Source organism: Thermobia domestica, chromosome 5 (genome assembly GCF_964235325.1).
Source record: "Thermobia domestica chromosome 5, izTheDome1.hap1.1, whole genome shotgun sequence".
Classification (NCBI taxonomy): Eukaryota; Metazoa; Arthropoda; class Insecta; order Zygentoma; family Lepismatidae; genus Thermobia; species Thermobia domestica.
In genome coordinates, this window is record NC_137458.1 from 184,381,569 (window position 1) to 184,398,039 (window position 16,471).

At 35.2% G+C, this 16,471-nt stretch overlaps 1 protein-coding gene across 2 annotated transcripts in view; it reads right to left on the reverse strand.

The window, feature by feature from the left end:
* The window catches only part of LOC145686316 (uncharacterized), a 245,840-nt gene that overhangs the window by 22,177 nt on the left and 207,192 nt on the right, over nt 1-16,471 (reverse strand). For both annotated transcript variants that reach the window (XM_081759515.1, XM_081759514.1), the window contains one exon: nt 10,839-10,942. In XM_081759515.1, the coding sequence (XP_081615641.1) occupies nt 10,839-10,942 (104 nt within the window). The remainder of the gene's footprint in view (nt 1-10,838; nt 10,943-16,471) is intronic.

Below are 16,471 nucleotides of genomic sequence, written 5' to 3' on the forward strand. Positions count from 1 at the left end.
GTAAGCAAGATATAAATAATGTTGACGATTAAATAATATAATAATATTCACATGTGAGAATCATTTTCGTTCTGAAATATTCCATGGTACGTATAAAATTTGTGCATGTCATTTTGTTCGATCTTTAGCACAATATAATAATAATTTATTGTTAATGGACTAGAGATTATGTGGAATTAATTATGATGATACATATCATGACAATGAGCGATGTATACGAATATGATGTTGATTAAAGAGAAGAAGTACGATTATAATTACATGCCACTTGGTCCTCAAACATATTTGTCAAATAAAATATTTACTTTTGCAAAACTGAGATAGGCAGCTTCAGAACTGCGTAAACTGATGAGCAACTAGTTATATAATGCAGTATAACTATATGGATATTGTTCATGGGTGGACAACTTCACACTATCCCTCCTCTCTCTAAATTATTTCTAGTATAAAAGAACTCTTTCGAAAATAATAATTTTAGCAACTAACCTAAACTAACGATTTGAGGTGAAAAATCTGAAAATCGGACAGGTAAGTGTGAAGTTCCTTATTTCATTAGTTTGAATAATAATAATAATAATAATAATAATAATAATAATAATAATAATAATAATAATAATAATAATAATAATAAGTGTCATCTATCAGTTATGAATACATCCTATCTCGTAAACGGTACGGTGGGGAAGAGATGAACGAAGAATTTCTCTGCTTTGCACATCACGTGACTGACTAGCTTCGGGTTAGAATTCCAAGAATTGAGAAGCAAGCAAGCAAACGAGGGGATCTGATAAGACTTTTTTTTTTTCATTTGTGCTGCACAGAGGGTTTTCACATTGGAATTGGCATGTCATTTCTACTCCCCCTCCTGCCGGATTGGTTTTCCTGTCCTGTTCCGCCAAAATGTTTCTAACTTGTAAGTGTTGACTCAGCCGCGGGCATTTCAGGTGCCATAGTAGGGTATCTGTTTCGCTTTCTTTATTTCAAGGCATGGTAAAAACGCCAGTCGGGAATCATATTCGCAAGCTCCCGCATCGTAGGCTATGACTTGAATGATTTTTTTCTCTAGAATTTATTTACATGTTGTACTACAGCAAGCAATTTATGCAGCTATTTAATTCACTTGGGTACTGGCTACTATTTAATTCTACAGCGGAAAAAAGTTGTGTAGAAACCAAGGATGTAGCTAGGGGGAGCACGGGGTCCAAATCTTGACTTGCCTTCCAAATATTTAAACTAGTATATAAATACTAGTTTGCTATTTATACTACTAGTTTAGTATATATGCCCCCCCCCCACCCAAATCAGAGCTCTGGCTACGTTCCTGGTAGAAACTAAAAAAAAAGTAATTGCTGAGAATTTTGAAAGTCCGAAAACGTGATTCAAAAAAAAAAAAAAATGACGCGCAATTACCAGCTTTGATGATTATTGCATCACAAAAGTGGTATGATAGAAGAAAAAATTCATTCCTCAGTGAGATCCGACTTTTCCAACTTCTAAAATGTGGAATTTGCTATTTATTTTTCTCTAGGAGTATTTTTTTTTTTCATTTGCTCAGAATTTTCTGGGATGGGTTGGGTAAGACCCCCGTCCATCTGCACGTCTCTATATATATCACGTAGCTATCATTGTATCACAATGATGCCTCTGAAACTTCTGGATTAATTTTAGATTTCCAAACTATGCTATGCATAAGAAATTGAAGTCCTTTAGAACGGCTGTGTCCGTCCGTCTGTCTATCTGTCAACAGGTATCACAGCAAAAACGGTAAGAGCTATTTTCATACAATTTAAGCGATAAAAACTATCGACAAGTGGTTTTCGGGAATCGATTCAGCATCCCAGGAACAGATTCCATCTCCTTCAAAAACCTCCTACTTAAACCGAAAGTGGTCGATTTTTACCACTTCCTGTTTCAACAGTAATAGTCATAACCCAGAAACGATAATATCTAGCGTCAAACGGTTCTCAGAAATCGATTCAAGGTGTGAAGGAAACAAAACACTTCGACTTCTGTATTTCCACTAAAACCGGAAGTGGTAGAAATTCAATACTACTTCCGGTTTCAATATTGATTTTCATTGACATAAAACTGTAAGAGTTATCGACAAGCAGTTTTCAGAAATCGATTCAGCATCCTAAGAATATGTCCTATCTCCTTCACCAATCTTCAAGTTAAAACGGAAGCTATACAAATCGGCCAATTTCGGTTTCAACAGTATTTGTCATAACTCAAAAACGGTAAGAGGTATCGACAAGAGGTTTCTGAGAATCGATTCATCGTTCCAAGAATAGGTACAATCTCCTTCGACAATCTTCTATTTAAACCAAAAGTGGTAGAAATCAACTACTTCCGGTCTCTACTATTTTCAGTTTTACTATGTAATTTGTATAGTTTGGAAGTCTACCGTAGTTTCACACTGTGGAACGATACTCACTTGTTTCTTCTTTCAGAGACAATCGTCAATCGCAGAATTGATATGTCATGCTCCACTAATTGAAATCAAGCGAAATTCTTTTAAAATTCTTATAATTTATGTGTGGACGGATACACATTGAGAAGTAGAGAAAATTACGAGAATTTCTGGGAGCCTATCAGTTTTGTGGATTCATGTAATTATAAAATATGTTTCAACTCTACGATTCCAGGTTGTCTCGAAACTTCGTTTTTACATATTTCGCAAACATATACCTCGACAAAGATAATTTTGAAGGATATGTTTAATAAACATTCCTTTTAATATTTGTAGGAAAAGTAGCTATTTGTGCTTACAATATCGCTTACAAATTTCAGTTCGCCCTGTCCTGTTTCAAGAATACTTTACATTATTTTTCATATTAGGTCAGTTCAGATGAAAGTACTTTATTGAAGTATCCTCCCGTGGACAGCATGGGAATTCGATTTATGAAGAACATCGCCGCAACCGTCTAACGTCATCCACGTTCGGTAAAGTTGTGAAACGTAAAGATCACACTTCGTGCCATGTGTTGGTGAAAGACATTTTACACAAGAGAAATCTATCGACACCATCAATAGAATACGGAAGAAATCATGAAGATGTTGCTCTACGAAAGTTTGCGGAGGAGAAGAATGTGACAGTAGAGAAACGAGGATTATATATTGATTCTAAGTATAGTTTCTTAGCTACTAGTCTAGATGGTAAGAAATATTTTTCAACTTCTTTGTTGATATAATATAATAATTGTTTAACTCTAATAAGTACTGTTTGTTCAGTGTGCTATAATTAGAGGTATTAACTGAATCTGAACGAAACCAAACCACTTCCTTTTTGTTTATGGAAAAGAGACAGACAGATTATTATATTACTTTAAAAAAGTCTTTCCATTCTAGTCTATCAATTAATTCCCTCCTAATCATATTTCAGGATATGCAGTAGAAGATGATGCGTTAGTGGAAGTAAAGTGTGTTCCTTCACTCAGAAATAAGGATGTCACTGAAGAGATAAAGAAAAAGAAAGGGGCATTTTTTCTTAGAGCCCTTCCAGACGGAACTATAGGACTAAATACTAGCAGCGACTACTACTACCAAATTCAGGGCCAGTTGAATATTACAAAATTAGACAAATGCTTTTTAGTTGTATACATTGATGATAAGTCACCTTTACACATTGTGGAGGTAAGAAGAGATGAAGAATTATGGGAAAATGTTATGCTACCGAAACTTATACGGTTTTTTAAAGAGTGTATTCTTCCTGAGATAGTAGATTCTATGGCACAACGTGGGATGCCCTGCAGAGACCCGGAATATATCCTAAGTGCTCAAAGCAAGATCGCCAAGAAAAAAGACAATGATCGAGCAAAGATGAAATAGGTGTAATAATGTACATACTTACTGCAACGAATTTGTGTTCTAAATAATCGTGTTTAGCATGTGTATATAATTATTGTTACTATTATTGTATATTTGCAGTTCGTTAATTACTCTTGTAATGTTTTATAATACTGCTTGTATCGTGTTATTCGAAATGCTGGAAAATGCCATGATTTACTGGATCATGGTTAGGAAATATAACCATGTGTGTTTATTTGTTGTTTTTGTATTATAGTTAAGCTGTGTATGTATTTGAATTTGTTCATGTTGATGTACTTGTTAATATTGAATAAAGTAACTTAGGGTATTATTATATGATATAAAGACTCAAAATAGAGAACTAAGAATGATCTAAATAGTGTAAATAATTTATAAAATGAAAATTATCATTGCAACACTTTATTTTTACTCAAATATTCTGTTACATATTTTTTATTCACATAGACTCTTATGTACTTATGTTACTCTCAAATAACCACTTAACATTATTTCCAAGTTCCAAGTTTTTAAATGTAGTTTATAATGTAGTAACTGTATTCTTGCGCTGAATAACCAAACAATCATACCATTATTTGTATTTTAGTATAAATAAAGAAATCGCTAGTCTGACTAGCCCCAGGTAACTGGGAAAGCAGCCAAGAAGACATTGTACCAGTGTTTCTCAAACTGTTTGGTAACAACTCCCAAAATCGGTAAAATATCAAGGAGTTTGTAAGTTTAAAAATATTCATTCGTAAATGACTTTGTGACATTAGTATTATACAAAGAGGAGACGTCGTAACTTTTACTGACTTCTAAAGCGGGTCTAGAGGTAAATTGTTTGAGAATCACTGTGTTACACATTCTTGGCGGTCACAAGCCCGGTGAATGCTGAGCGACAGTTGCCGATTGCTTTTCCTGTCATTTGTATTTTGTGTATATCTTTATGTAGAGAGGATAGAAGTGTGAAGGGGAGATTGACCAGTAGGGTCAGTGAGCGCGAAGTACGTCAGGGAAGAATGAACATCTCCGCTCTATAGGACGAGTTTTTTGGAGTGAGTGACAGCTTCTACACGGGGAGGATTACTGATCGTGCGTTGAACAGAAGAAGGATGGGTATACCACCATTGAAAGAACTCCCCCGCCACGGTTAGTGCTATAGATATAGACTGCTGCTACCAAACATGTTCTTCTAATTACTTGGTTCTCAAGACAAGTTTTTGGGCCATTCTTTTTCATTGAAATCCCATCCTTTCAATTCGTATTTGATGCTTTTGTATTTCAAGGCGACAGAAGAGGTTTCTATGGCTTTTTTTTTTTTTTTTGTTATATTGTCGTTTCAAAATGTTATTAAATTTGATAAATAATAACAAATGATATATATAAAACCAGAGTAACCAGACGACGGTGTATGGCCCTGCACCGGCCCCAACCAGGGGTTTTCCCAGAATTTTGTCTCGGATTCTGTATTTTTGCTGGGGGAGTTTGGATATTGATGCATGGAGGAACAACATAACGTAAACGAAATTACATGTGTGATAAAATAAGGCAGAAAAAACATTTTCTAACAAGTACACCTTCTCCAAAAAATACTTTTCATGGCTTGATCGAGGGCTATTTCAGAATTGACTATCTCTACAGGGTACCCCTGGAATTTTCAATTAAAGTTTCTAACATTTCTTCATACATTTATCCAGGGACGTACGAAGAGGTTGGGTACTGGGGGCCCGGAACCCCCCCCCCGAAATTCCGACTTTTTTCTAAATTTAGTCTAACTTTAGGGGTAATTTTACACATTTTAATATAATTTAACCTTAAATTGTTTTCGGACCTTCCGAAATGATTTGGACCCCTTCCACAATAAATTCCTGCGTACGTCTCTGAGGCAAATACAGATACTTTATCTTTAGGGGTGATATGAAAGGCTGTGTATTTTTCTCTGTATCGATCGATGAATTATGGCAACAACCATTCAAACTATTGAAACAGATCAACGTGAAGCTTCCACCACAGCAAGTATATATAACAGGCACGTATCCAGGTGTTTCCTTAGTTACATATCTCTCGGAAATATTTGTTTGACTTTCTTTGTGCCACAATACAGTTCGTTCAAACTAAACTGGTTCTTATAATGAAAAGTAAGGAAAAGTTTGAGCAAGAATAGAACTGTTGCATTATATTATTATTATTATTATTATTTTGAAAACAAATTGATATTTAAAAACGTGCTTACGAGACTTCCCCTTGTCACCCCTCCGCGAAAAGAAAACCTGGATAAGTGCTTAATATATAGTGATTAAATTCCCATCAAATCAAATAAGTTCTCATGTATCCGAACTTGATACATGTATTCAAACTACAGACCAGGAGAGCATAACGTGTTCTACAAGATAAAATTTTGAGATGACCAATTTCACATCACATCACATCAGGATTGTGAAGACAAGGGACGTACTCAGGGAGTGGGTCCGGACCCCCCAATATCCCGACATTTTTGTAAATTTAGTCTAATTTTAGGGGCAATACAAAGTTTAATATAATTTAGCCTCAAATTGTATTTGAACCCGCCCAAAAACTTTCGACACCTCCCGACATAAATTCCTGCGTACGTCTCTGGTGAAGACTATATCTGAATTCGGTTTCTCGTAATAAATAATATAAACAAAATTTTATATAGGCATATTTAACATTACTGTACTCTTTTGAATAACAGTTTCATGATTTGTTAAGATTGTTTTCTGATTTATAAGATATTATATTAGATTCAGCTAAAAACATACCACCATATTTTAAACGTTATAACATATGTGGCAAAAGTAGCGTAACTTGAAGCCTCAGAGTCCCCATAGCCCTTAGTTATGTGCCCCCTGGGCCGCAAGGCTTGTGGGGGCGCAATTTACGCTTATGTGTGGCATATACTATTGGGAAATAAACTATTCAATAAAATGATTCTGACAAGTATTCAGTGACATAAATAGAAAATATTTTGTCCAGCAGGATAAGTGGCGTAACAAGATGAAGGACCAAGAGAGGTGCCCATCCCTCAATTCTGATAGAGTTTGAGGGGTGTCAAAGGTACATAAGATTCATTTTGCAGCCCTCAATAAAACAAAAAGGAGGCAATATTACAAACAAAAAAGTAAGTATATTAGTTATTTCTTTTGTCGGCGCTGACTGACTACGGTCCGCCTTCGGTAGAATCTTTTTGTACATAAAGTAGTTACTATATAAATTTTCTTTGTACTGTATATGTGAAATGAACCCTCCAAACATAATGTATAAATAAACATGAATAAAGGAATAAATAATTCTATGTAATATTGCAGTCACGGGAGATGTAAACATATGCCTTACTCCCTTTATCTATCTGTTAGGGAAGCGTAATAAAATAGGTTTCCCCCGACATTTTAAACTTCCTTACTCGGCTGAGTAGTGTTTTCTTTTTTTCCTCAAAATCAGCTAAACGGAACGTTTTCCTTCTTTAAAAAGTAGCATTACTGTTTTATTACAAACAGTAATAGTTTTTAGGACTATATTGAGGAATAAGAGCTCAAGATTTAAAATTATCGCACTTTTTCGTACGGTAATCGGGTTTTGATGTACATCCGCGGACAGCCAAATTACTGTACAATTTCCATCTCTAAATCGAACAAAATCTGTTTTTAAATACATTAGTATTTTATTTCGTAACAGAAGAAAAGACTTGATGGGTTGAAAATATATAAATATTGGGAACAGAAGGAAGAAGTTAAAGGGTTACTTACAAAAATAAAAATAACGTAAGTGTATTAGCGCGATATTGCACTCATTTGTACACGTTTTCGTGCACAGAGAAATAATAATAATAATAATAATAATAATAATAATAATAATAATAATAATAATAATAATAATAATAATAATAATAATAATAATAAACGTATCAGATACTCCATAGAAACACATTATATACCAAGCAATACAGAACAAGTAATTATTTCATTTCTTCCTTTTCTCTACTTAAATGTATTTAATTTACTGGTATTTCGTATTCTGAAAATGTACAAGAATGAAGATAAAACAAGAAATTCCCATTTATCAAAAACTTTCAGTACTTTTTCCCCCCTTTTTCTGAGACTTCAAGGGGGTCCGAATAATGATGAGAAGCTTGAAATTATTTTCATTATTTCGGTCACTGGTTCTTAACAATGGCTTAACGCCCCCACAGGCGTTTTCCTTTCTAAACGAGGCTTGGAACAAAAAGGGGCGATTGGAGGGTGTTTGAGATTTCATGACATGTTATAGACTGTTTTCTTATTATTAGACGAAAACTATGACTTATTTTACCAATACACACAAACATACACGTATAAATATACAGAAGAATTGTGTATATATAAAACAATTATGTTCTTTATGTTCATTATTTGTCAACTGATTTGACTGTATTTAACACTTTTTCATTATTGAGATGGCAACATCGAATTAAACAACAAACATTTTTACACACGTTTTTGCGAGCGGAGGCAAGACCGACTGCGATGCTAACTCCATCTCTGGACGGAGAAATAAAACTCGTGAAAGTCCTTGGCTGTTAAGATTTTGGATAGAAGTAGTCCCTACTTTCGGTACCTCCGTCAGAAATTTCCAGAACTGTCTGATGCCAAAATTAAGGAAGGTGTTTCTGACGGCCCCCTTATTCGGAAGCTTATGAAAGATCCTATATTCACTACGATGAATGAAACAGCTTCAGACATCGGAGTCCTTTAACCCGTAATCGGGACACACATTTTTTGTTACACTAAAGGAATAAATGGGTCCCTGGGACTCAGCATAAACTATATAAAATATGTTTAACATAATACACACATATTCAGAAATGAATATGATACTTGTGCATCAACATGTGACTTTCTTGAAAATATTGATAGTCTTGCTTTGTGAGTTTTTAATAAAATACGAACTTGACAGATAAATACCCTATAACATATTTATTAGTACTCGAAGGGGTACATAATAAAATAAAGTGTGATTTTGGCACCATAATTTTACTTTAGGATTTATATAATTATCATTATTTTGAACTCGACCGTCCGTTATCTCATCTTATGCAATAGTTTTATTGAGTTCTTAATTCAGTAAAAAACTGCAATGTGTTCCGAAAACAAACCAAGATGTACCATTTGTAAGGGAGATGGCAATTCTGATTTTGATATTTGTAGTGCTTTTCCTATTAGCCCAGGTAAATGGCATTTCATTATATTGTGTTGTTCTACCGCGGATTGAAGGCTTATTTGTCAAAATTTGTCGATTCTTATATATATATATATATATATATATATATATATATATATATATATATAAAGTGAGTCAGTAGCCACTTAACCGTAGCTTTCGTCTGCACTTGCTTCAGACTCAGCTTCGTGTTCACTGCACTCAAACTCACTTTTGAATCCACTAAGGTCTTCATCGCCACTTGAAACTTCACGAAGTACACATCTACTTCTTCCTCTACAATAATCTTAGCACAAGCACTCCTCTGAACTTCTGAAGCACTTTTTACATTTAAGGAACCTATGGGTCCCCAGGACCCGAACAAAGCCAGTTCACAGAAACCGTAGACACAACAAGTACCTACCTCATACTGCCTGAACGAGAATTGCAGCGTACACAAGTACTGCGATAATCACTGAAACACTGGCACCACAAACGGAAAGAGGGGCAAGATAAAATTGGGTTGGGTCCCCAGGACCCATGTATTCCGATTACGGGTTAAGGATGTTTCCAGCAAATTCCTAGGTAATGTTAAAGATGACTACCAACAGACAGACAGTCACAACCATGCTGTATAACTTCTAGAAACTATGTTGTAACATAAGCTTAAAATTACATTTCTTGCAGTCATCTGGGCTAATTTCCTGAAAATTTAGGGACATTCAGCAAGGAATACGGCGAGCGGTTTTATCAAGACACAAAAGAAATGGAACGATGGTGTAAGAGGTGATGCGACATCTCCATGATGTCAGATTGACTGCTGTTGTCTAGCGCGAGATAACCCTACTCACGAACACAAACGCAAATCAACTCAGCGCTCATTCACATCAAAGCAAAGCAAAACAGTAGTTTACTTGTAATGAGATTCAAATCTTTCATGAAAAAACCTGTTAAGTAATGTCTTTGTATATTCATTGCAATTTGATCATGTTCCATTCACATTACAGATATTGTATACTATGGTACTTTGTATTGAAATTACAATATGTAGAATTTCGATTTCATATAGCAACAAAACTATGCGTGATACGCAAAAACGGTTTGGATATTTGAAATCAGCGTGCTTCAATTACGTTAAATCACCTCTTCAATCTTTTGCCGGAGAAAAAAAGGTTTATTTTACAGGCTGGTGTTACAGAAACAGTGAAACGCAATGGCATGCGTAGATACAATCAGCGACGAAGTAAGCCATATGACTTTCCGATTTTATATTATATAACAGCGAGAATCTTAAGATTGACCTATCCCAAATCATGCAAGCTTTCTTTTTTCTTAAGTTTAACGTCCAATGAATTGTGCTCGGAGGATGATGATGATGACAATAAACAAAATGCTGCAATGAAGAAAGTGAGAGTACTAAAAAATAATAATAATAAAAATGCACGTAAATAATGGAAGCTTTGATTTTAAATTTTACCTCATAATTTCAATTACTCCAGAGAACAAATATTCGAGGTAGTGGAATTCGGTAGAAGGCATTCTCCACATACTTGCAGCACTTTATGCTCAAGGGATTCTCGATACCCGTAAATATGAATCGAAGAAACACGTAACAGCTAAGGAAAATAAATGGAAAGAAAACTTAAAAGGGTAGGAAGAATAACAGAAAAAGACAAATTTCCCTGATTAAAAAAAAAAAAAAAAAAAAAAAAAGCAGTAGCTTATCCTAATTAGGACTTTAATATGTTGTGAATATATTGATTTTTCCTAATGAACTCTGATAGTTTAGCTTTGCAATCAGTGGAAAAGTTGCTGATGCTATGTAATGCTATACTTACTTATAAACTTCTTGAGCTCCTATTACACCTGGTGTGTTTCCCGTGAATGATCCGTCTGGGCTTCTTGGAGTTGCCAACAGTGTCTGTGCTTCGTTAATGAAGTTCTGAAAATATGATTAAATAATCACTGATTTAATTACGGGACTAGGAAGGTTCATATAATATTAAATATGCATTCCATGCGACAATAAAGAAACGTATAAAACTGTATAAACATGTAGGTTTTAATTATAGTCTGAGCATTAGCATATTAAGTCATGACTATAATAATCATCAATTTTTAGAACATAGGAATACTATTACATTGAGAGCTTCCTCGTGGCTAACCAGACAGCATACGTGCCTTTGGCGGGGAGACCTGGGTGCAATTCCCGGCGGGAGCACATTTGGTTTGGATCCCACGTTAAGATCAGGGGCGTCATTTAGGGAGGGCAGGAGGGGGCAATTGCCCCCCCCCAAGAGTTTGAGAAATACATATACTTTAATCGATTGTCTGCTAATATACTAGTACAAAACGTTAAAGTGTTAAGTCGGTGGTGCTCTTGCCCCCCTCAAGCAAAGTCTGAAATGACGCCACTGGTTAAGATGTAGGTTCACGTCTCATATTACGCTGTAGAATCACGTCCCTCGCTGCAGAAAGGGACGCTTAATTTAGAATCAAATCAAATCAATTATTGAGTTAGTTATACCTCGTATTTGAAATCTTTGCAAAAATATGTGAAAATGATTAACTACATAATTTCGTTAAATACTACACTGATAAAAACCTGCAGTTTCTAGAAATTCTGTACAAACAGCGCTAGATTTATGATATAAATTGTAGATTAGTTGTTGATTGGTGTTTAGATTACTACAGTTCAACGTATGTTTCCTACGATACCCCCAAGACATATGAATGCATTTTAAAGTAAGATCTGAACTACGTCTAACAAGTAAAGGTTTTCTCCCAAGAATCGGGAATCCGGAAACTGTGCATATATTTACGTAGAGGAGGGCCATGAAGGAATAATGGCCGTGTCCAAAAGTGCATAGTGCACACTTCGAGGATGCACACTCGAAGTCTACAAATGGAGTGCACACTAAATAGTGTACACTTCCTCAAATTAGCTTTTGATCCACACTTGTTTACAGCGCCTCATCGTGGTGGAATATGGAACATTGATAACAAAAGAAGGGAGAATTTAGAATACTAGAAAATATTAACATGCTTTTTTTTTATTTTTTTTTAAAAGATGGATGACTTTCCAGTTATATTAAAGATAAATATATCGTACAGATTGACAATATGGGGTAACAATAAAATGACGTAAGAGTTTCTTTCATGTATGCCAAGAGCTTCAGCTTTCCTGTATCAGCAAATATTTATCAGCATAAAACCCACTAAACTATTGGCAATGTTCTATTTTATTAAGCATGCTTACGCGAGGGAATATTTATTAATCCCCGAAAGAAAAGTAGCACTGGTGGTTAGGGCGCTGATGACTGTTGCGAAGTAGCTTAGGAATTTTATTGCTGGTGAAAGTAGGCAATTTGCAAGAGCGTTAGGACACCGAAGGTACCGAGGGAAGCGCTATTTACAATAATGATGCTCAAAACTACTTTGGAAGTGAGTTCATATTGAGTATAATTCCTTTATGTACGGTAGATAGGTCTACACAATAATGACACTATAATTGTCGTCGTTCTACTGTAGGCCTATTGCTTCAGTTACAGGCATACTGATTAGACTATTTCTACCATATTATGCTAATGTTGAAGTTCCTTACATGTTACTCTTTCTTTGTGAATCTATAGATATTATCCGTAAATCTTCAAGATAGTACCACCATATTCCTAATCTACACCAAAAGTTAACAGGGATGACAAGGAAAGAAGTGGAGTTGGACATGTGTACCAAAATTTACAGAAAAAGTTATTATGTCACTATGAAATACCAATTTATAAGGATCACGTGTACTAAAGGTGGATAACCCTAATTAAAGTAATATGTTTAAAAAAATATATATAAGATTACTATCTTATAAACTTGCTTAAATTGAGTTCTGTACATTGTGTACACTTCAACATTTGCGTTCACTTCACTATGCTCTCGGCGCCCTACATCTTTCTTGAAATATACCCGCTGTCTCTCCTACATGCTTCCCAATACGTAAATGGTTACTCATTAACGAAACAAATCTCCTCGTCCAAATATAATCATAAAAACTACTATTAACCTAATAAGAATGTTATGAAAATTAAGAGACGGTTTTATGAAAAAATACAGTATGCAATGTAGTGGCTCTCATTGTTCAACTATACGGGAGGAATTATTTGTTCATAATTTCATTTCATTCATGATCAATTCTTAATGGGTACTGTAATGAGATTATGTGAATTAAAACAAAGGCAAGTCTTTACTTTGGCCATTTCATTCAATAAATCGTTCAATGAACCGATTCGTAACCAAGAATGAAAATAACGTACCCTGCGAGCCTCTAATCTGCCTTCACTCGCTGATGCTCGCTCGGCAATAATATGTGAATTAAATATTAAACTTTGGTATAGAAAGGAACCAACCTAGTTTCTAATATATATATGAGCTAACAGGTAAGTCCTCAAAACCGGAACCGAAAGATCAAGTCGCTGAATCGAAGAATAAAAATTAAAAAAAAAAAAAAATGAAATAAAATGGCCAAAGTAAAGACTTACCGAGAGGAATTTGTGAAATCTTTGATAAATGTGGAGAAAGGAATTTTTGATATGTATTTCACTTTTGGGCAGCTATCAAAAATGCAAAATGTATGGTAATTGGTATATGACAGTCTCTCAAGTGGAAGGAAATATGGTAGCTTTGAAGGGAATTTGTTTAGAATCAAAACTAGAAAATTAGGCCTATCTACCTACGAATTAACATTTGCATCTGCAGGTGTAGCTGTAGATATAGAGAAATGAATAATCTAGGTACTGATTATTCTATGATAGAGCTTAACATTTCAATTCATACGCCACTAAAATTTGCCATTTACGTGCAAATATCTCCATTACCGATAGTATAATTATTTCAACTAAGCTACATAAGCCATGTAATATTTAAACACAAATGCCTTTATAGCATTATTAAAGAAACTATTTGGTTGTTTTCCCTATACTATTTCAAATCCTATTGCATACTCAAAGAACACAACGTAAATACGTTTGTTATTTGCGTAACATTTTTATATTCCACTTGTAAAATCACTAATTTGTATATTTATCAAGTAAACTGTTATTAGATCAGGCCACCTCTACAAAAATATACAAAAAATGTCTTTTAAAATTTTATTAAGTCACTTTGACATTATTGTTGTTCCTATTACGAAGAACTCCCATCTTAAGTACGCAAGTGTGCTAACGTAGTGTACATCCTCGCACACTGCGTACTATGCACTCGCAGACTTGTGAACTTGGACCTTTTGACGTACACTAGGTGACGTCAATTCCGGAAATAAGCGTACTTCGAATGCACACTTGTATCTTTTGGACACGGCCATTGGTAAAATATGCCGGGCCGACAGCAAAGGATAAATCCAATATGGCCGCCTGAAGGTCATGCCAATCGACTTTTGCAAGCAACCTCTCATCCACTTCCCATGGGCAGATTGACTTAATATTTTGCAGATTGATATATGTATGAACACTATACATCTATTGGTTTGAAATTTCGTGGACGTTGACGTATTGAACCCAATATGGCCGATCAAAATGTCAATGTGTTAACGACTCGTGTTTGGAAAACCAATTGTACTATGGAAGTACAGTATCACTAGACGTGTACGAAAAGCATTAAACGGTTCAAAATATCGCCATCTGAAAACCAATATGGTCGAACAAAGTCCTGAACCAAACAGCTCGTACTACAAAAACGAAATTTGGTGTAAAGGTCCATTACCACTAGTAGATGAGGAAAATAATACAAATGGATCACAATTTCTACATCGCGTATCCAATATAGCTGCGAAATACGCATATAAAATATACACTGTAAACAGTTCAGATGGTTTTGCGTGAAAATCACCTACAATTCACTGGAACAGATTTTGCAGGTGAAATGCCAATAAATTAAACATGTTGCCAGTGCCTATGTTATCTGTTTGAAGTGTTACACGCAAACATATACTGGGCTGCGGTAGCTCAGTGGTAAAGCGTTCACCTCTAGTGCATGGGGACACGGGTTCAAACCCTGTTTCCGCCAAGTGAACTTTATGGTGGACAAACGCCGTGTGCGTGGGTTTCCTTGGGGTTCTCCTGTTTCCTCCCACTTTCTTCATTCCACCATTTCATTCATTTCTCATCTTCACCGTCTCCTTTCGCCTAGCTGGCATAACCGTGGGACGTAAAACTCAAAAATATCATTTCATGTTCATTTTGCAAACATGTATTGTTCATTTGGGAAGGTCTAGAACGCATGGCCACAAACGTTCTAGAATACGCGTCTTAAAGTTTGCAAACCATATCATATATAACAAAAGTCGCTCTTGCCAACACTGGCACCGTAGCTACACAGGCAACATCGTGGTTTGTAGTAACATTTGTATTATCTTCCTCATCTACTAGTGGTAATGGACCTTTACATCAAATTTCGTTTTTATAGTACGAGCTGTCTGGTTCAGGATTTTGTTCGGCCATATTGTTTTTCAGATGGCGATATTTTGAACCGCTTAATGCTTTCCGCACATGTCTAGTGATACTGTACTTCCATAGTACAATTCGTTTTCCAAACACGAGTCTTTGACACATTGACATTTTGATCGGCCATATTGGGTTCAATATGTCAACGTCCGTGAAATTTCCACCCATTAGATGTATAGTGTTCATACATATATCAGTCTGCAAAATTAAGTCAATCTGCCCATGGGAAGTGGATGAGAGGTTGCTTGCAAAAGTCGATTGACATGACCTTCGGGCGGCCATATTGGATTTATCCTTTGCTGTTGGCCCGGCATGTTTTACCAGTATTCCTTCGTGGCCCTTCTCTATGTAAATATATGCGCAGTTTCCGGATCCCCGATTCTTGGGAGAGAACCTTTATTTGTGGGCAATCAAATTTAAGATTTCGGCACTAAAGGAGGGAAAGCTACAATTGAACCACGAGGGAGCCCTTAACCATATTTGTTTAAAAATGCCCGGTATTATCACTATTTCCTATTGATCTTAAAGTAAAAATTACGATGTAAAAATTTATTTCCTAAATACACTCTTTTTATAAAATGAGTTTACAGTGGATTGAACTGAATTGCTAGTAAAGATAATATTAGTTATAATTTAAATTATTTAATTCTTCTTTTACGTATCTTACGTTGTGTACACTGAGGCTGGGCTAAAGCCAGGAATCGAATGTCTTTCCATGTGAAGCTACTCTATCTTCCTGGAATCGAACAACTTATTAGACGTTTTCTTGTCGATATATTTCTTATTCTTATTTAAAAGTAAGGATACTCATTCGACTTTCTTCCTTTTTTCCCTCTAACAACAACTCCTAATTAACAAATTTGTTTCTTTATTATCTATGAAAACTGGACCATAATACCTAGTCTGCAAAGTTAACAGTAAATTTCAGAGATTGGTTAAGGACCTGCTCATCACCTACAAACAGGGTTGAAAAAACGTTTTTT